The 22,138-nt window shown below is 43.5% G+C and overlaps 1 protein-coding gene across 3 annotated transcripts in view; it reads right to left on the bottom strand.

Annotated features, from left to right (window-relative positions):
• Window positions 1-22,138, bottom strand: part of LOC124290189 (H(+)/Cl(-) exchange transporter 7-like) — a 46,520-nt gene that overhangs the window by 8,074 nt on the left and 16,308 nt on the right. For all 3 annotated transcript variants that reach the window (XM_046726888.1, XM_046726889.1, XM_046726890.1), the window contains 13 exons: window positions 21,983-22,066; window positions 21,311-21,469; window positions 20,931-21,041; window positions 19,930-19,984; window positions 17,873-17,933; window positions 16,710-16,848; window positions 16,211-16,304; window positions 13,858-14,027; window positions 10,939-10,990; window positions 10,310-10,437; window positions 8,353-8,438; window positions 5,356-5,485; window positions 4,507-4,590 (listed from right to left, as the gene is read on the bottom strand). In XM_046726888.1, coding sequence (XP_046582844.1) covers window positions 4,507-4,590; window positions 5,356-5,485; window positions 8,353-8,438; window positions 10,310-10,437; window positions 10,939-10,990; window positions 13,858-14,027; window positions 16,211-16,304; window positions 16,710-16,848; window positions 17,873-17,933; window positions 19,930-19,984; window positions 20,931-21,041; window positions 21,311-21,469; window positions 21,983-22,066 — 1,353 coding nt within the window. The remainder of the gene's footprint in view (window positions 1-4,506; window positions 4,591-5,355; window positions 5,486-8,352; window positions 8,439-10,309; window positions 10,438-10,938; window positions 10,991-13,857; window positions 14,028-16,210; window positions 16,305-16,709; window positions 16,849-17,872; window positions 17,934-19,929; window positions 19,985-20,930; window positions 21,042-21,310; window positions 21,470-21,982; window positions 22,067-22,138) is intronic.

The following is a 22,138-nucleotide window of genomic DNA, read 5'->3' as shown; positions in this document are numbered from 1 at the left end:
TGTCTACCTGTGATGAGCTACATGATATTGCAAGGTACAAGGTTGTCTCACCTGAGTGAGAATGACCTACATGATGCCACATGGGAATAGGGTTTGTCTACCTGTGATGAGCTACATGATATTGCAAGGTACAAGGTTGTCTCACCTGAGTGAGAATGGCCTACATGATGCCACATGGGAATAGGGTTTTGTCTACCTGTGATGAGCTACATGATATTGTAAGGTACAAGGTTGTCTCACCTGAGTGAGAATGACCTACATGATGCCACATGGGAATAGGGTTTGTCTACCTGTGATGAGCTACATGATATTGCAAGGTACAAGGTTGTCTCACCTGAGTGAGAATGACCTACATGATGCCACATGGGAATAGGGTTTGTCTACCTGTGATGAGCTACATGATATTGCAAGGTACAAGGTTGTCTCACCTGAGTGAGAATGACCTACATGATGCCACATGGGAATAGGGTTTGTCTACCTGTGATGAGCTACATGATATTGCAAGGTACAAGGTTGTCTCACCTGAGTGAGAATGGCCTACATGATGCCACATGGGAATAGGGTTTGTCTACCTGTGATGAGCTACATGATATTGCAAGGTACAAGGTTGTCTCACCTGAGTGAGAATGACCTACATGATGCCACATGGGAATAGGGTTTGTCTACCTGTGATGAGCTACATGATATTGCAAGGTACAAGGTTGTCTCACCTGAGTGAGAATGACCTACATGATGCCACATGGGAATAGGGTTTGTCTACCTGTGATGAGCTACATGATATTGCAAGGTACAAGGTTGTCTCACCTGAGTGAGAATGACCTACATGATGCCACATGGGAATAGGGTTTGTCTACCTGTGATGAGCTACATGATATTGCAAGGTACAAGGTTGTCTCACCTGAGTGAGAATGACCTACATGATGCCACATGGGAATAGGGTTTGTCTACCTGTGATGAGCTACATGATATTGCAAGGTACAAGGTTGTCTCACCTGAGTGAGAATGGCCTACATGATGCCACATGGGAATAGGTTTTGTCTACCTGTGATGAGCTACATGATATTGCAAGGTACAAGGTTGTCTCACCTGAGTGAGAATGACCTACATGATGCCACATGGGAATAGGGTTTGTCTACCTGTGATGAGCTACATGATATTGCAAGGTACAAGGTTGTCTCACCTGAGTGAGAATGACCTACATGATGCCACATGGGAATAGGGTTTGTCTACCTGTGATGAGCTACATGATATTGCAAGGTACAAGGTTGTCTCACCTGAGTGAGAATGGCCTACATGATGCCACATGGGAATAGGTTTTGTCTACCTGTGATGAGCTACATGATATTGCAAGGTACAAGGTTGTCTCACCTGAGTGAGAATGACCTACATGATGCCACATGGGAATAGGTTTTGTCTACCTGTGATGAGCTACATGATATTGCAAGGTACAAGGTTGTCTCACCTGAGTGAGAATGACCTACATGATGCCACATGGGAATAGGGTTTGTCTACCTGTGATGAGCTACATGATATTGCAAGGTACAAGGTTGTCTCACCTGAGTGAGAATGACCTACATGATGCCACATGGGAATAGGTTTTGTCTACCTGTGATGAGCTACATGATATTGCAAGGTACAAGGTTGTCTCACCTGAGTGAGAATGACCTACATGATGCCACATGGGAATAGGGTTTTGTCTACCTGTGATGAGCTACATGATATTGCAAGGTACAAGGTTGTCTCACCTGAGTGAGAATGACCTACATGATGCCACATGGGAATAGGGTTTTGTCTACCTGTGATGAGCTACATGATATTGCAAGGTACAAGGTTGTCTCACCTGAGTGAGAATGACCTACATGATGCCACATGGGAATAGGGTTTGTCTACCTGTGATGAGCTACATGATATTGCAAGGTACAAGGTTGTCTCACCTGAGTGAGAATGACCCTACATGATGCCACATGGGAATAGGGTTTGTCTACCTGTGATGAGCTACATGATATTGCAAGGTACAAGGTTGTCTCACCTGAGTGAGAATGACCTACATGATGCCACATGGGAATAGGGTTTGTCTACCTGTGATGAGCTACATGATATTGCAAGGTACAAGGTTGTCTCACCTGAGTGAGAATGACCTACATGATGCCACATGGGAATAGGGTTTGTCTACCTGTGATGAGCTACATGATATTGCAAGGTACAAGGTTGTCTCACCTGAGTGAGAATGACCTACATGATGCCACATGGGAATAGGGTTTTGTCTACCTGTGATGAGCTACATGATATTGCAAGGTACAAGGTTGTCTTACCTGAGTGAGAATGACCTACATGATGCCACATGGGAATAGGGTTTGTCTACCTGTGATGAGCTACATGATATTGCAAGGTACAAGGTTGTCTCACCTGAGTGAGAATGACCTACATGATGCCACATGGGAATAGGTTTTGTCTACCTGTGATGAGCTACATGATATTGCAAGGTACAAGGTTGTCTCACCTGAGTGAGAATGACCTACATGATGCCACATGGGAATAGGGTTTGTCTACCTGTGATGAGCTACATGATATTGCAAGGTACAAGGTTGTCTCACCTGAGTGAGAATGACCTACATGATGCCACATGGGAATAGGGTTTGTCTACCTGTGATGAGCTACATGATATTGCAAGGTACAAGGTTGTCTCACCTGAGTGAGAATGGCCTACATGATGCCACATGGGAATAGGGTTTGTCTACCTGTGATGAGCTACATGATATTGCAAGGTACAAGGTTGTCTCACCTGAGTGAGAATGACCTACATGATGCCACATGGGAATAGGGTTTGTCTACCTGTGATGAGCTACATGATATTGCAAGGTACAAGGTTGTCTCACCTGAGTGAGAATGACCTACATGATGCCACATGGGAATAGGGTTTGTCTACCTGTGATGAGCTACATGATATTGCAAGGTACAAGGTTGTCTTACCTGAGTGAGAATGACCTACATGATGCCACATGAGAATAGGGTTTGTCTACCTGTGATGAGCTACATGATATTGCAAGGTACAAGGTTGTCTCACCTGAGTGAGAATGACCTACATGATGCCACATGGGAATAGGGTTTGTCTACCTGTGATGAGCTACATGATATTGCAAGGTACAAGGTTGTCTCACCTGAGTGAGAATGGCCTACATGATGCCACATGGGAATAGGTTTTGTCTACCTGTGATGAGCTACATGATATTGCAAGGTACAAGGTTGTCTCACCTGAGTGAGAATGACCTACATGATGCCACATGGGAATAGGGTTTGTCTACCTGTGATGAGCTACATGATATTGCAAGGTACAAGGTTGTCTCACCTGAGTGAGAATGGCCTACATGATGCCACATGGGAATAGGGTTTGTCTACCTGTGATGAGCTACATGATATTGCAAGGTACAAGGTTGTCTCACCTGAGTGAGAATGGCCTACATTTTGCCACATGGGAATAGGGTTTGTCTACCTGTGATGAGCTACATGATATTGCAAGGTACAAGGTTGTCTCACCTGAGTGAGAATGACCTACATGATGCCACATGGGAATAGGGTTTGTCTACCTGTGATGAGCTACATGATATTGCAAGGTACAAGGTTGTCTTACCTGAGTGAGAATGACCTACATGATGCCACATGGGAATAGGGTTTGTCTACCTGTGATGAGCTACATGATATTGCAAGGTACAAGGTTGTCTCACCTGAGTGAGAATGACCTACATGATGCCACATGGGAATAGGGTTTGTCTACCTGTGATGAGCTACATGATATTGCAAGGTACAAGGTTGTCTCACCTGAGTGAGAATGGCCTACATGATGCCACATGGGAATAGGGTTTGTCTACCTGTGATGAGCTACATGATATTGCAAGGTACAAGGTTGTCTCACCTGAGTGAGAATGACCTACATGATGCCACATGGGAATAGGTTTTGTCTACCTGTGATGAGCTACATGATATTGCAAGGTACAAGGTTGTCTCACCTGAGTGAGAATGACCTACATGATGCCACATGGGAATAGGGTTTGTCTACCTGTGATGAGCTACATGATATTGCAAGGTACAAGGCTGTCTCTTACCTGAGTGAGAATGACCTACATGATGCCACATGAGAATAGGGTTTGTCTACCTGTGATGAGCTACATGATATTGCAAGGTACAAGGTTGTCTCACCTGAGTGAGGAATGGCCTACATGATGCCACATGGGAATAGGGTTTGTCTACCTGTGATGAGCTACATGATATTGCAAGGTACAAGGTTGTCTCACCTGAGTGAGAATGGCCTACATGATGCCACATGGGAATAGGTTTTGTCTACCTGTGATGAGCTACATGATATTGCAAGGTACAAGGTTGTCTCACCTGAGTGAGAATGACCTACATGATGCCACATGGGAATAGGGTTTGTCTACCTGTGATGAGCTACATGATATTGCAAGGTACAAGGTTGAGCTCAATTATGTCAAGATGAATCTAGCAACTGACCTTGAATTTGATGAGCATGATAAGTTGAGACCTAAGGATCATGCCCTCGAAAGTCCCAAATGATTCGTACATCAAGCCTCTTCGCTGTAACAGAAACATGAGTTACTTAAGTGGCAAATCATTGCTAGAAATGTCTCACCTGGTCTGTCATGATCTGCTGGTATGTAATGAAGTATAGATGGCTAATTCCCGTCTGTATCAGCGATGTTGACGTGATGTGTCACCAGTGTTTGAGCTAACATCCGACACTGTGTGTTAACCTAACAAATGGCTGAGGGGACCACAGAAATGTTCTACTTATTTCATTTTTATACCGACACAATTTTCTTTACATGTTTAAACACAGTTAGGGTGGAAGAAACGTAACCCAGCATGCACCAGAGTGTGTAGATATAGCATTTCCCATCAAACAAACAACTTTCCTGTGTCAAATGACTGTGGTGACCACACAACTGTTCCATCTTTCACCAGCACAGTTAACTTAGATCTGTCACGCAGTCGGGACACAACAAACGTATCTGCTTATTGGTTGTTTCTAGTAATCTGTTTCCCACTTCACAAAGCTCCACTGGACAGAAACAACAACAGGTCATCTTTAACACATGACCTCATCATCAATGCTGTCAACTTGTGACAGAAATTACATATCATGAACTAATGGCAGTAACTACAGGGAATAGGATAGGATTTGAAGATAGAAGCCACAATAAAGATGAATAGATCGTTTTATCAGGTGATATAGATATTTTACACATAAATAGCGGACAAGTGACAATTCATTTTGATGCCCAGAACATACTGCTGCTCCAGAATGAGGGGACAGCTGAGCTACAATGTTCAGTGACTTACTATACATCGGTCAGGACTGTAGTCATCCACCACAGGGTAGCCATTGTGAGTCTCCTTCTTCAGCAGATCCATTATACGTCCCACCGACTCAACCGACCTGAACACCGTCACTGGATGACTCATCACCTCACTGGCACAGAGAACACATCAATACACAGACATCATAGGACACATCGCATTGGTACATAGACACCTTTGATCAGAACACATCGATACACCGACATCATAAGACACATCTCACAGGTACATAGAAACCTTTGATTAACACATCGATACGCAGACATCATATGACCCATCGCATTGGTACATAGACACCTTTGATCAGAACACATCGATACACAGACATCATAGGACACATCTCACAGGTACATAGAAACCTTTGATAAAAACACATCGATACGCAGACATCATATGACCCATCGCATTGGTACATAGACACCTTTGATCAGAACACATCGATACGCAGACATCATATGACCCATCGCATTGGTACATAGACAATTTTAATCAGAACACATAGATACGCAGACATCATATGACCCATCGCATTGGTACATGGACACCTTTGATCAGAACACATCAATACACAGACATCATCGGACACATCTCACATGTACATAGAAACCTTTGACCATAACACATTGATACACAGACATCATACGACACATCACATTGGTACAAAGACACCTTTGATCAGAACACATCGATACACAGACATCACAGGACACATCGATACACAGACATCACAGGACACATCAATACACACACATCACAGGACACATCCATACACAGACATCACAGGACACATCCATACACAGACATCACAGGACACATCATACATCAGACACATACACAGACATCACAGGACACATCACACATCCATTACACACACATCACAGCACACATCCATACACAGACATCACAGTACACATCCATACACAGACATCACAGGACACATCAATACACAGACACCACAGGACACATCGATACACAGACATCACAGGACACATCGATACACAGACATACAGACATCACAGGACACAGACATCAAGAGACATCCACACATCCATACAGACATCACAGGACACATCCATACACAGACATCACAGGACACATCCATACACAGACATCACAGGACACATCCATACACAGACATCACAGGACACATCCATACACAGACATCACAGGACACATCCATACACAGACATCACAGGACACATCCATACACAGACATCACAGAACACATACACAGACATCAGACATCACAGACATCAGACACAGCAGACATACAGAGACATCACAGGACACATCGACACAGAGACATCACAGAACACATAGCACAATTACATAGACACATTTGATCAGAACACATCGATACACAAACATCACAGGACACATAGCACTATTACATAGACACCTTTGATCAGAACACATCGATACACAGACATCACAGGACACATAGCACTATTACATAGACACCTTTGATCAGAACACATCGATACACAGACATCACAGGACACATCCGAACACATCATACACAGACATCACAGGACACATCCATACACAGACATCACAGGACACATTGATCGACACAGAGACATCACAGGACATACACAGGACAAATCGACACAGAGACATCACAGGACACATCGACACAGAGACTTCACAGGACACATCGACACAGAGACATCACAGAACACATAGCACTATTACATAGACAAATTTGATCAGAACACATCGATACACAGACATCACAGGACACATAGCACTATTACATAGACACCTTTGATCAGAACACATCGATACACAGACATCACAGGACACATCTATTACACAGACATCTTTGATCAGAACACATCGATACACAGACATCACAGGACACATCGATACACAGACATCACAGGACACATAGCACTATTAAACAGACATCTTTGATCAGAACACATCGATACATAGACATCATAAGGAATATCACCTCGGTCTATTGACACCTTCGAACATATTGAAACACAGACACCTACAAACACATCATTGACCTAATAATTCATCATCTCACTAACAGTTGTATACAGTTAGCCTTAAACTGTACATCTGTACTATACAAAGTTCCAATAAATGGCTCTTCGTCACAAGGTGAATAAATGTGTTACAGGTAACAGAAACTGATCAGTAACAGAAATCATTCTTTTACTTCTTGTTACAGATGATTGTGATACAACTAGTTGTGGATGAAAAACGTCTTCTTACAGACGTTATATGACAAGCTAAAGATGTGATACCATGCCTAGTTAGTAGTTACAGGTGTGCTATGACTTGTTACAGATGTTATATTACAAGCTAAAGATGTGATGCCATGCCTAGTTAGTAGTTACAGGTGTGCTATGACTTGTTACAGATGTTATATGACAAGCTAAAGATGTGATGCCATGCCTAGTTAGTAGTTACAGGTGTGCTATGACTTGTTACAGATGTTATATGACAAGCTAAAGATGTGATACCATGCCTAGTTAGTAGTTACAGGTGTGCTATGAATTGTTACAGATGTTATATGACAAGCTAAAGATGTGATACCATGCCTAGTTAGTAGTTACAGGTGTGCTATGACTTGTTACAGATGTTATATGACAAGTTATATGACAAAGATGTGATACCATGCCTAGTTAGTAGTTACAGGTGTGCTATGACTTGTTACAGATGTTATATGACAAGCTAAAGATGTGATACCATGCCTAGTTAGTAGTTACAGGTGTGCTATGACTTGTTACAGATGTCAGATGACAAGCTAAAGATGTGATACCATGCCTAGTTAGTAGTTACAGGTGTGCTATGACCTGTTACAGATGTGATAAAATGACTCATTACCAATGTTATACAATTACCCATACAGATGTAATACAAAGTTAACAAATTGAATGGCACATGAGGCCAAAGAAGAATCATCTTCACTAATATTTCGAATACGAACACAGATTCTATGCAATGTGATGATTATCTTACGTGGCGAAGATGTTGGCGCTCATGTCTGGCGGCTCCCAGCCCAGGATGGGGACCCCCTGCAGGTGCACATGCATGTCGTAGATCCCCTGGAACAGAAGGTCACACATGACGCACGCCTACCTGTTCTAAGGTATGATTAGTCTCTGTTGTATGTTTGGTATCACAACACCTGTCCTGAAGTATGGTTAGTGTTGAACACCTGTCCTGAAGTATGGTTAGTGTTGAACACCTGTCCTGAAGTATGGTTAGTGTTGAACACCTGTCCTGAAGTATGGTTAGTGTTGAACACCTGTCCTGAAGTATGGTTAGTGTTGAACACCTGTCCTGAAGTATGGTTAGTGTTGAACACCTGTCCTGAAGTATGGTTAGTGTTGAACACCTGTCCTGAAGTATGGTTGAACACAGTGTTAAGTGCTGAACACCTGTCCTGAAGTATTTAGTGTTGAACACCTGTCCTGAAGTATGGTTAGTGTTGAACACCTGTCCCTGTCCTGACAAGTATGGTTAGTGTTTGAACACCTGTCCTGAAGATGGTTAGTGCTGAACACCTGTCCTGAAGTATGGTTAGTGTTGAACACCTGTCCTGAAGTATGGTTAGTGTTGAACACCTGTCCTGAAGTATGGTTAGTGTTGAACACCTGTCCTGAAGTATGGTTAGTGTTGACCTGTCCACCTGTCCTGAAGTTTGTGTCATGACACCAGGTGTTTGGTATTGAACACCTGTCCTGAAGTATGGTTAGTGTTGAACACCTGTCCTGAAGTATGGTTAGTGTTGAACACCTGTCCTGAAGTTATGGTTAAGTGAAGTATGTTTGAACACCTGTCCTGAAGTATGGTTAGTGCTGAACACCTGTCCTGAAGTATGGTTAGTGTTGAACACCTGTCCTGAAGTTATGTTGACAGTCCTGAACACCTGTCCTGAAGTATGGTTAGTGTTGAACACCTGTCCTGAAGTATGGTTAGTGTTGAACACCTGTCCTGAAGTATGGTTAGTGTTGAACACCTGTCCTGAAGTATGGTTAGTGCTGAACACCTGTCCTGAAGTATGGTTAGTGTTGAACACCTGTCCTGAAGTATGGTTAGTGTTGAACACCTGTCCTGAAGTATGGTTAGTGTTGAACACCTGTCCTGAAGTATGGTTAGTGTTGAACACCTGTCCTGAAGTATGGTTAGTGAACACCTGTCCTGAAGTATGGTTAGTGTTGAACACCTGTTCCTGAAGTATGGTTAGTGTTGAACACCTGTCCTGAAGTATGGTTAGTGTTGAACACCTGTCCTGAAGTATGGTTAGTGTTGAACACCTGTCCTGAAGTATGGTTAGTGTTGAACACCTGTTCTGAAGTATGGTTAGTGTTGAACACCTGTTCTGAAGTATGGTTCGTGTTGAACACCTGTCCTGAAGTATGGTTAGTGTTGAACACCTGTTCTGAAGTATGGTTAGTGTTGAACACCTGTCCTGAAGTATGGTTAGTGTTGAACACCTGTCCTGAAGTTTGTGTCATGACACCAGTCCTGTTGTATGTTTCGTATCACAACACCTGTCCTGAAGTATGGTTAGTGTTGAACACCTGTTCTGAAGTATGGTTAGTGTTGAACACCTGTCCTGAAGTATGGTTAGTGTTGAACACCTGTTCTGAAGTTTGTGTCATGACACCAGTCCTGTTGTAATTTTAGTGTCACAATATCTGTTCTGCAGCGTGTTTTGTATCACTACACCTGTTCTGTAGTACATCCAGTGTCACTACACCAGTCCTGTTGTATTCTTAGTGTCACTACACCTGTTCTGTAGTACATCCAGTGTCACTACACCAGTCCAGTGGGTGAAATGCTTCATGGTGTTTGTTGACTCCAGCAGCATCCCAGCTACATCAATGGAATTGTAAAAGTATGCTTGCTTAGAAACACAACCTTTGAAAGTCTACTCTGATCATTCAATATTTAGTGTGTAAAGACGTACCTCGTTGAAGAAGTCACCAACCCATTTGGCCACCATCAACACAATCATGATGGGAAGACCAAACGTCACGTTGCTAGTTGCCTCCATCACAATGACAGTCAGGCTGATTGTCATCCGGACAATACCACCTGCACGAGAAACACATGCTTGAAACACATGACAGTGGAGACTGATTGTCATCCGGACAATACCACCTGCACGAGAAACACATGCTTGAAACAATCACAGACAGTGGTAGCGGTCAGACTGATAGTCATCCGGACAATATCACCTGTACAAGAAACACATGCTTGTAACAATCACAGACAGTGGTATTGGAAGAAACATTTACTCTCATCACAGATACAGCAATGTAAGGGAACAGTCTCAGTTTAAGCATTTCTCCTATTTCTCACTATTAATGAAATACCATCATGGCAAGTTGTATAACAGGTTAGTTACATCCTAGTTATATAGTCAGCTTGTGTTCCTCTCACATGAAGGAATCTCCATCACCTTTCCAAGTGCTGTGTAAAAACCATAATTAAACTTTTTCCTAGCCTGAATATCTAGTAAACACTCCAACATCTGCGTCTCCCGATATGTTGCCTATGACATTTATACCCCAGCCATCTGCCACACAGACTCACCCAGTTGAGCAGCTGCTCCGATCAGAGCATACTTGCCCGGGTCTGCCCAGTCCTGGAAAACAACACAGGAGACATCAAGCATTACTTCCACACTAATCAGAGTAATCATAACTTCATTTTGTACAGTTGGGGGAGCACATGTTGCCCAGTTGTTTGAATTCTCTATGAAGAGTAGTTTCCCTTAGGCATGAGTGAAACCCCATACATGTATTATGGGTTTCTGGGTTCATTACCACCATACCTGAGTTTCCTAATTTAACAAAAACAACGGATAAATTTCATGTCTCACATCAGGCTTGAGAAGCTGAGATGCTGTGACATAATACTGAGTAACCTCAACACCCTCACTCACTCATCCAAGGGTGAGAGTCACTTGTCCCTCCAGCTACAACACAACAAGGCTCACACTAGTCTCATTCCTCTCAACATCCAGCAACAACCCGACAAGGCTCACACTAGTCTCATTCCTCTCAACATCCAGCAACTACCTGACAAGGCTCACACTAGTCTAATTCCTCTCAACATCCAGCAACAACCCGACAAGGCTCACACTAGTCTCATTCCTCTCAACATCCAGCAACTACCCGACAAGGCTCACACTAGTCTCATTCCTCTCAACATCCAGCAACTACCTGACAAGGCTCACACTAGTCTCATTCCTCTCAACATCCAGCAACTACCTGACAAGGCTCACACTAGTCTCATTCCTCTCAACATCCAGCAACCACCCGACAAGGCTCACACTAGTCTCATTCCTCTCAACATCCAGCAACCACCAGACAAGGCTCACACTAGTCTAATTCCTCTCAACATCCAGCAACAACCCGACAAGGCTCACACTAGTCTCATTCCTCTCAACATCCAGCAACTACCCGACAAGGATCACACTAGTCTAATTCCTCTCAACATCCAGCAACCACCAGACAAGGATCACACTAGTCTAATTCCTCTCAACATCCAGCAACCACCAGACAAGGATCACACTAGTCTCATTCCTCTCAACATCCAGCAACTACCTGACAAGGCTCACACTAGTCTAATTCCTCTCAACATCCAGCAACTACCCGACAAGGCTCACACTAGTCTAATTCCTCTCAACATCCAGCAACAACCCGACAAGGCTCACACTAGTCTCATTCCTCTCAACATCCAGCAACTACCCGACAAGGCTCACACTAGTCTCATTCCTCTCAACATCCAGCAACCACCCAACAAGGCTCACACTAGTCTCCATTCCTCTCAACATCCAGCAACCACCCGACAAGGCTCACACTAGTCTAATTCCTCTCAACATCCAGCAACCACCCGACAAGGCTCACACTAGTCTCATTCCTCTCAACATCCAGCAACCACCCGACAAGGCTCACACTAGCCTAATTCCTCTCAACATCCAGCAACCACCCGACAAGGCTCACACTAGTCTCATTCCTCTCAACATCCAGCAACCACCCGACAAGGCTCACGATAGTCTCATTCCTCTCAACATCCAGCAACTACCCAAGGCAAGGCTCACACTAGTCTAATTCCTCTCAACATCCAGCAACCACCCGACAAGGCTCACACTAGTCTCTCATTCCTCTCAACATCCAGCAACCACCGACAAGGCTCACACTAGTCTAATTCCTCTCAACATCCAGCAACCACCCGACAAGGCTCACACTAGTCTAATTCTCTCAACATCCAGCAACCACCTCGACAAGGCTCACACTAGTCTCATTCCTCTCAACATCCAGCAACCAACCCGACAAGGCTCACACTAGTCTCATTCCTCTCAACATCCAGCAACTACCCGACACAAGGCTCACACTAGTCTCTATTCCTCTCAACATCCAGCAACCACCCGACAAGGCTCACACTAGTCTAATTCCTCTCAACATCCAGCAACAACCCGACAAGGCTCACACTAGTCTCATTCCTCTCAACATCCAGCAACTACCCGACAAGGCACACACTAGTCTCATTCCTCTCAACATCCAGCAACTACCTGACAAGGCTCACACTAGTCTAATTCCTCTCAACATCCAGCAACCACCCGACAAGGCTCACACTAGTCTCATTCCTCTCAACATCCAGCAACAACCTGACAAGGCACACACTAGTCTAATTACTCTCGACATCCAGCAACTACCTGACAAGGCTCACACTGGTCTCATTCCTCTCAACATCCAGCAACTACCTGACAAGGCTCACACTAGTCTCATTCCTCTCAACATCCAGCAACCACCCGACAAGGCTTACACTAGTCTAATTCCTCTCAACATCCAGCAACCACCCGACAAGGCTTACACTAGTCTAATTCCTCTCAACATCCAGCAACCACCCGACAAGGCTTACACTAGTCTCATTCCTCTCAACATCCAGCAACAACCCAACAAGGCTCACACTAGTCTAATTCCTCTCAACATCCAGCAACCACCCGACAAGGCTTACACTAGTCTAATTCCTCTCAACATCCAGCAACTACCCGACAAGGCTCACACTAGTCTCATTCCTCTCAACATCCAGCAACAACCCGACAAGGCTTACACTAGTCTCATTCCTCTCAACATCCAGCAACAACCCGACAAGGCTTACACTAGTCTCATTCCTCTCAACATCCAGCAACAACCCGACAAGGCTCACACTAGTCTCATTCCTCTCAACATCCAGCAACCACCCGACAAGGCTCACACTAGTCTAATTCCTCTCAACATCCAGCAACTACCCGACAAGGCTCACACTAGTCTAATTCCTCTCAACATCCAGCAACTACCCGACAAGGCTCACACTAGTCTAATTCCTCTCAACATCCAGCAACAACCCGACAAGGCTCACACTAGTCTCATTCCTCTCAACATCCAGCAACTACCCGATAAGGCTCACACTAGTCTAATTCCTCTCAACATCCAGCAACCACCCGACAATGACGTTTGCACTGACCGCATGTGGGACCAGGTACTGTAGCACGATACCGAACATCCGACCCCAGGCTGCACCAATCAGAAGGCTGGGAATAAATAAACCACTGGGCACGCTCAGGCCATATGTCCAGCACGCCAAGAAGAAATAACCAAGGGTGTAGAATCCCAGTGTCGCCATGTTGTAGGATCCTGGGGGAACAGAGACACATGTAAGTAAAGGATTGATGGAAAGTGTGCTTCTGTTATATACTTCCATCATCATCAACAAGAACAACAAGAACAACAACAACAACAACAACAACAACAACAACAACAACAACAACAACAACAACAACAACAACAACAACAACAACAGCAACAGCAACAGCAGCAGCAGCAGGGAATGATCACACAATATAATCATGTGATTATATAATACAGTTGCACCTACTGACACCCTCATGGAAGGAGCACAATCACTCACAGACACCTCATGGAAGGAGAACAATTACTCACCGACACCTCATGGAAGGAGAACAATCACTCACCGACACCTCATGGAAGGAGAACAATCACTCACCGACACCTCATGGAAGGAGAACAATCACTCACTGACACCTCATGGAAGGAGAACAATCACTCACTGACACCTCATGGAAGGAGAACAATCACTCACTGACACCCTCATGGAAGGGAGAACAATCACTCACTGACACCTCATGGAAGGAGGAACAATCACTCACTGACACCTCATGGATGGAAGGAGAACAATCACTCACTGACACCTCATGGAAGGAGAACAATCACTCACTGACACCTCATGGAAGGAGAACAATCACTCACCGACACCTCATGGAAGGAGAACAATCACTCACCGACACCTCATGCAAGGAGAACAATCACTCACTGACACCTCATGGAAGGAGAACAATCACTCACTGACACCTCATGGAAGGAGAACAATCACTCACTGACACCTCATGGAAGGAGAACAATCACTCACTGACACCTCATGGAAGGAGAACAATCACTCACCTGACACCTCATGGAAGGAGGAACAACACTCACTGGAAGGAGAACCTCATGGAAGGAGGAACAATCACTCACCGACACACCTCATGGAAGGAGAACAATCACTCACTGACACCTCATGGAAGGAGAACAATCACTCACCGACACCTCATGGAAGGAGAACAATCACTCACCGACACCTCATGGAAGGAGAACAATCACTCACTGACACCTCATGGAAGGAGAACAATCACTCACTGACACCTCATGGAGAGGACAACAATCACTCACTGACACCTCATGCAAGGAGAACAATCACTCAATGACACCCTCATGGAAGGAGAACAATCACTCACCAACACCTCATGGAAGGAGAACAATCACTCACCGACACCTCATGGAAGGAGAACAATCACTCACCGACACCTCATGGAAGGAGAACAATCACTCACTGACACCTCATGGAAGGAGAACAATCACCACTGACACCTCATGGAAGGAGAACAATGACACCCTCATGGAAGGAGAACAATCACTCACTGACACCCTCATGGAAGGAGAACAATCACTCACCAACACCTCATGGAAGGAGAACAATCACTCACCACGACACCTCATGGAAGGAGAACAATCACTCACTGACACCTCATGGAAGGAGAACAATCACTCACTGACACCCTCATGGAAGGAGAACAATCACTCACCAACACCTCATGGAAGGAGAACAATCACTCACCGACACCTCATGGAAGGAGAACAATCACTCACCGACACCTCATGGAAGGAGAACAATCACTCACCGACACCTCATGGAAGGAGAACAATCACTCACTGACACCTCATGGAAGGAGAACAATCACTCACCTGACACCTCATGGAAGGAGAACAATCACTCACTGACACCCCCTCATGGAAGGAGAACAATCACTCACCAACACCTCATGGAAGGAGAACAATCACTCACCGACACCTCATGGAAGGAGAACAATCACTCACCGACACACCTCATGGAAGGAGAACAATCACTCACCGACACATCATGGAAGGAGAACAATCACTCACCATGACAATGGGAGAACAATCCAACACATGGAAGGAGAACAACACTTACTGACACCCTCATGGAAGGAGAACAATCACTCACCAACACCTCATGGAAGGAGAACAATCACTCACCAACACCTCATGGAAGGAGAACAATCACTCACCAACACCTCATGGAAGGAGAACAATCACTCACTGACACCCCTCACTGGAATCCCCTCATGAAGAACAATCACTCACCAACACCTCATGGAAGGAGAACAATCACTCACCGACATCCTCATGGAGGAAGAACAATCACTCACCGACATCCTCATGGAAGGAGAACAATCACTCACCGACATCCTCATGGAAGAGGTTCTTGACACTAGCTTCAGGTGTCTGGAAGAAGATGCTGGATGTTGAGCTGAAGTAGCCATCTTGGCAGAAAAACTGAAACAGACACAGGGTAGATACAGACATACAGAAACAGACACAGGGTAGATACAGACATAAAGAAACAGACACAGGGTAGATACAGACAGACTGAAACAGACACAGGGTAGATACAGACACGTGGAAACAGACACAGGGTAGATACAGACATACAGAAACAGACATAGAGAAGACACAGAAAAACTGAAAGAGACACTTGATAAATTTATTTATTCTGTGAGAGCTGAAGATTGGACACGTGGAAGAGAGTGAGTGAGTTTAGTTTTACGCCGCTTTCAGCAACATTCTAGCAATATCACTGCAGGGGAACATGTGGAAGAGAGGAAGTGAAGGGTGAGTGGGTAGGTCAGGATGGTGTTGACACGAGTGTTGGTGACAGAGTACACGAGGGTGCTGACCAACCTGTATGGGAACTTCCTCCGAGTTGCCCTTCATGGGTTCGCAGTCATTGTTGAAGTAGATGGAAATATAGCCCACTAGGCCTGTCATGGCTGCCACAATCATCGCTTCCAACACCTGCTTCCACTTCTTCTGGATGAATCTACACAAGAGTGAGTGAGGGAGTTTAGCTTTACACCGCACTCAGCAATAATCCAGATATATGGCGGCGGTCTGTAAATAATCGAGTCTGGACCAGACAATCCACTGATCAACAGCATGAACATCGATCTGCACAATTTGGTACCAATGACATGTGTCAACCAAGCAAGCGAACCTGACCACCCGATCCCGTTAGTCGCCTCTTACGACAAGCATGGGTTACTGAAGGTTCATTCTAGCCCGGACCTTCACGGGTAAATCTACACAGGAAGTTCATTACTATCATACACTGCTGACAGTGCACACACTGAGAATAACATCATGAAATACACCCCATCACGCTCCCCTGTGGCAAGGGCTTAACAAATTGTTTGGGGGCGCAGTGGGCGAGGCGCCAGGCTAGTGTTCCAGCGAGGTTGAGGTGTCGGGATCAAGCCCACCTGTGACTGGGTGTAAAAACCTTGGAATCAACTTTGTGTGCAAACTGTGTTGTCACAACCCCTAGTGTACAGTACACAACCCTGTGCACTTAAAAGAACCCACGAATCCATTGGTATATGACCAGATGGTGGCCACATGAATACGTGCAAACACCTAGTTGCGGGTACAGCAATGTGCAGTAAACTTGGACTATGTGTCCCTGTCCACCCAGCTTTGAATGGGAACTCATTAGGATGAGAAAGCCACAATCACTCGGTGCGCCAAGAAACACAAGCTTGATGTTACTCAGCAATATGCTAGTCATACCGCAGTAGCCTGGTTGGATCTGAACCAGACGAACCAGTGATTGATATTATGAACAATGATCCACACACAGTCATGACACACTGGAGTCAGCGACACCTGTAACAACCAGTTTAGGTTGATGGGGACACAAGTATTTCCCAGAGATTACTTTGTTCAGTACCCAAGGGACACTGATCTTCTGAGAGTGTAATCTGCCACCGTTACTTTATTGAAGAAAAGAGATGAAATGTAACCATGGTAACAAGATTGTTGAGTTATGTTATGTCACGAAAGTTCACCTCATCCTGTAGACAGTCAGCTTGTAGTTGATCTGATTGAACAGAGCCCCTAACAACCCACCTGAAAGAAACAACATGGTCATTTATTTATAACAACTGTGCTCTAGATGATCTAAGACTGTGCTCGCCCTAAGACAAAACAGTTGCTTTGCCCCATGATTTGTTTCATATACTTTACAAACCAACTAAAGAACACCCATCTATAGTTAATCTCTCCCAAAAATCAGGTGTTATCTCTTAACTTCCTTTGAATACTGTCCTATATCTCAGTCAATTACTGTCCTCTTCCTGTATCTCTTATATAAACAATTACTGTCCTCTTCCTGTATCTCTTACATAAACAATTACTGTCCTCTTCCTTATTACTGTCCTCTTCCTGTATCTCTTACATAATCAATTACTGTCCTCTTTCCTGTATCTCTTACATAAACAATTACTGTCCTCTTCCTGTATCTCTTACTGTGTCTCTTAAACAATCAATTACTGTCCTCTTCCTGTATCTCTTACATAAACAATCAATTACTGTCCTCTTCCTGTATCTCTTACATACTGTCCTCTTCCTGTATCTCTTGCAATCAATTACTGTCCTCTTCCTGTATCTCTTACATAAACAATCAATTACTGTCCTCTTCCTGTATCTCTTACATAAACAATCAATTACTGTCCTCTTCCTGTATCTCTTACATAAACAATCAATTACTGTCCTCTTCCTGTATCTCTTACATAAACAATCAATTACTGTCCTCTTCCTGTATCTCTTACATAAACAATCAATTACTGTCCTCTTCCTGTATCTCTTACATAAACAATCAATTACTGTCCTCTTCCTGTATCAATTACTGTCCTCTTCCTGTATCTCTTACATAAACAATTACTGTCCTCTCCTGTATCTCCATGTATCTCTTACATAAACAATCAATTACTGTCCTCTTCCTGTATCTCTTACATAAACAATTACTGTCCTCTTCCTGTATCTCTTACATAAACAATCAATTACTGTCCTCTTCCTGTATCTCTTACATAAACAATCAATTACTGTCCTCTTCCTGTATCTCTTACATAAACAATTACTGTCCTCTTCCTGTATCTCTTACATAAACAATCAATTACTGTCCTCTTCCTGTATCTCTTATATAAACAATTACTGTCCTCTTCCTGTATCTCTTACATAAACAATCAATTACTGTCCTCTTCCTGTATCTCTTACATAAACAATCAATTACTGTCCTCTTCCTGTATCTCTTACATAAACAATCAATTACTGTCCTCTTCCTGTATCTCTTACATAAACAATTACTGTCCTCTTCCTGTATCTCTTACATAAACAATCAATTACTGTCCTCTTCCTGTATCTCTTACATAAACAATCAATTACTGTCCTCTTCCTGTATCTCTTACATAAACAATTACTGTCCTCTTCCTGTATCTCTTACATAAACAATCAATTACTGTCCTCTTCCTGTATCTCTTACATAAACAATTACTGTCCTCTTCCTGTATCTCTTTACATAAACTCTTCCTGTATCTCTTACATCAATTACTGTCCTCTTCCTGTATCTCTTACATAAACAATAAACAATTACTGTCCTCTTCCTGTACATAAACTAATTGCTGTCCTCTTCCTGTATCTCTTACATAAACAATTACTCTCTTACATAAACAATCAATTCAAGTGCAGATGCATCCAATCGAGCCATGTTGCCAGTCATCTCCTACTTTACAGCTTACAAGCCCAGAATGTAAGAGCAAAATCCAAAACAGAAATTGTGTCATCTGTAAACCCTCACCTAGAGTTCTTTGCAAGTTTTTTGAAGGACAAAGGTCTAAATTGAAAACTGTTCACATTTTTTGTCTGAAAATACAATGATCCACAACAGCTTGAGGAAATAACATTACAGAAACTGTAACCCATAAATGTCTTATTCATATTCCCAACATTATAAAATATACTTTGTTGAATTCCTGTAACATCTAACTAGCAAGAACATTGACTAAATGTACATTTAATCAGATAAGAAAATATTTAATGTGAAAACAGCCCAGGGAATTCCACTTACCAATAACTCCCATTATTAGAAATATAGGGATCTCGAAACCAGAATACTGAGTGTTCTGAAAACAAAGAAAATCGTTTCCTTATATGGTTAATGTCTATTGTGTGAGGTGAAGAGCTCAGTGAGTGGGCTTAACAAGACTTTGAATACAATACTAAAACAAGTACCAGATGACAGACCAAGAAACAAAATCAGGGCAAACTCCAAATGTCTACGAGGTATAACCGAACAGTGAACAACACCTGTATGTTTAAGTTGTGCCACAACAGGATATCAGCAACAGCAGTTTAACACCCAATGAAAGTGACACAGTCTGTATGCATTTAACTTAAGAATCTGACTGACATCCATCACCATGGAACTGCCCTGACAGAACAAGTGAGGTGAAATTGGGTTTAACGTCATGCTTGAGAATATTTCCCTCATATGACGACGTGCATGTGTGTGTATGTGTATTTGCGGCTGCTTGTACTAGCCCAGACTTAAGCTGGTTTTATAGTGCTAGCCCACTGAGATACCATGCTGCAGTGAAGCATGAATACCCCACTCAGACACATTATACTGACTCCGAGCCGACTAGTCCTTGTTGTACCCATTAACGTGGAGCGCCAGGCAGGGACCAACAAGTACCATATTTTAACGTCTTTTGGTATGATGCGGTCGGGGATCGAACCCGCGACCTTCCGCTGTCCGGGTGGACGCTCTAACCACTACACCACGGAGGACAGTACAAGTACCATAAGGGGTAAGGGGTACAAATCCTTGTAGCAAATTGTGAAACCTTACAGAGAGTGTAACATGTCAGATATAATATCAGCTACTGACACATGGGTCTTGATAACAACTAACATGGGGATGGTGACTAGACATGCATACCAAATACATCACAAACATTGGTCTGTGTCTCAGTTTTTCATTGGATTTGGTTGGTAACTTATAATACCTGTACTTACTAAGATATATATTCTGTGATAGATATATGGCAAACAAGTAAATCTGCTTACATCAAATTTTCCAAAGTTGATAAGACCAGGTGATGAAAGATCCCAAGCATGACCTTTGACATAGCTCTGTACAATGTTCAAGGTGAAGGTCGAGGTCATGGAAGCAAAAAACTGAAACAGGCATTCAAGAAAATTTTCAAGAATTTTGTTATTGGTTGTATTTGTCTAGTCTGTGGTTTATTTCTGTAAACCCATGAGACACAATTGTCATTTAAGAAAACAGTCAAAATGCAAAGATTATTTCCATAAAATCCATATTAATAATGACTGTACTACTAGTACATTTAGCTTACACACAAGATACAAGTGTATATACTATAATTTGATAACTTGATAGTTAGACCTGAACACAGATATTCCGAGCAGGTGAGGAAACTTACGATCCTCCAGGTGAGCCCCTGATTCCAGAAGCTGGCCCCCTCCTCCAAGGAGAACAACACCCCTCCCACAGGTGCTCCAAATGCTGCTGCCACGCCCGCGGCTGCCCCACCAGACACAAAGTCTCTCTTCTCTGTGTCCGTGCGGAAGTATTCAAATATCTGGTTCACCAAACATAAATATATGTGTAAAGATTCCCTAAAAGCCTGATGACTGCCACACACTGCTTTACTACAGCTGTGCAAGCAATGCATGACGCAGAAATTGAGATTGTTCTCTTTGTGAAAGTGAAAAAACAATAATTTTGATATGGACAGCAAAGAATGTCCATCATTGGACAGCAGAGAATGTCCATTACCATCAACACCTGGAGACACATTATGTGACAAGAAATCTTGACTGCACGAACCTACAACCAACATAAGAGCCAACAACTAACGTTGTATACAAGCGAGGCAGTTTCGAGCTGCTATTAACAATATTTCAGTTGTATTCCAGCATGTCAACTTGTAGTGGGAGAGAACCGTGCAGCAGGTCTGAGACGTTCACCACTTCAGTGAAACCCAAGGTTCTCACGGACCAGGAAACCTAATCAGTGTGAATTCAAAAGGGACACAACTCTGCACTACAGACGTATGACGGGTACATTACTGACCTGAACAAACCAGCCCTACCTTGAAGTCCAGGTTGAACGATGTCGAGCGCCCCTGGGACACCCCAGCTGCTATGACAGCCCCAGAATGGATCATCGGGCCTTCCTGCAGTCACAGAGTCTGTCAGTCTTTCATGTCATCAACATATACATCAGCCATATTGCCCAGTTAATGGAC

The sequence above is a fragment of the Haliotis rubra genome, unplaced genomic scaffold, assembly GCF_003918875.1.
Source record: "Haliotis rubra isolate DU_JTF1 unplaced genomic scaffold, ASM391887v1 Scf46, whole genome shotgun sequence".
Classification (NCBI taxonomy): Eukaryota; Metazoa; Mollusca; class Gastropoda; order Lepetellida; family Haliotidae; genus Haliotis; species Haliotis rubra.
This window is presented reverse-complemented; position numbering and strand designations above follow the sequence as displayed.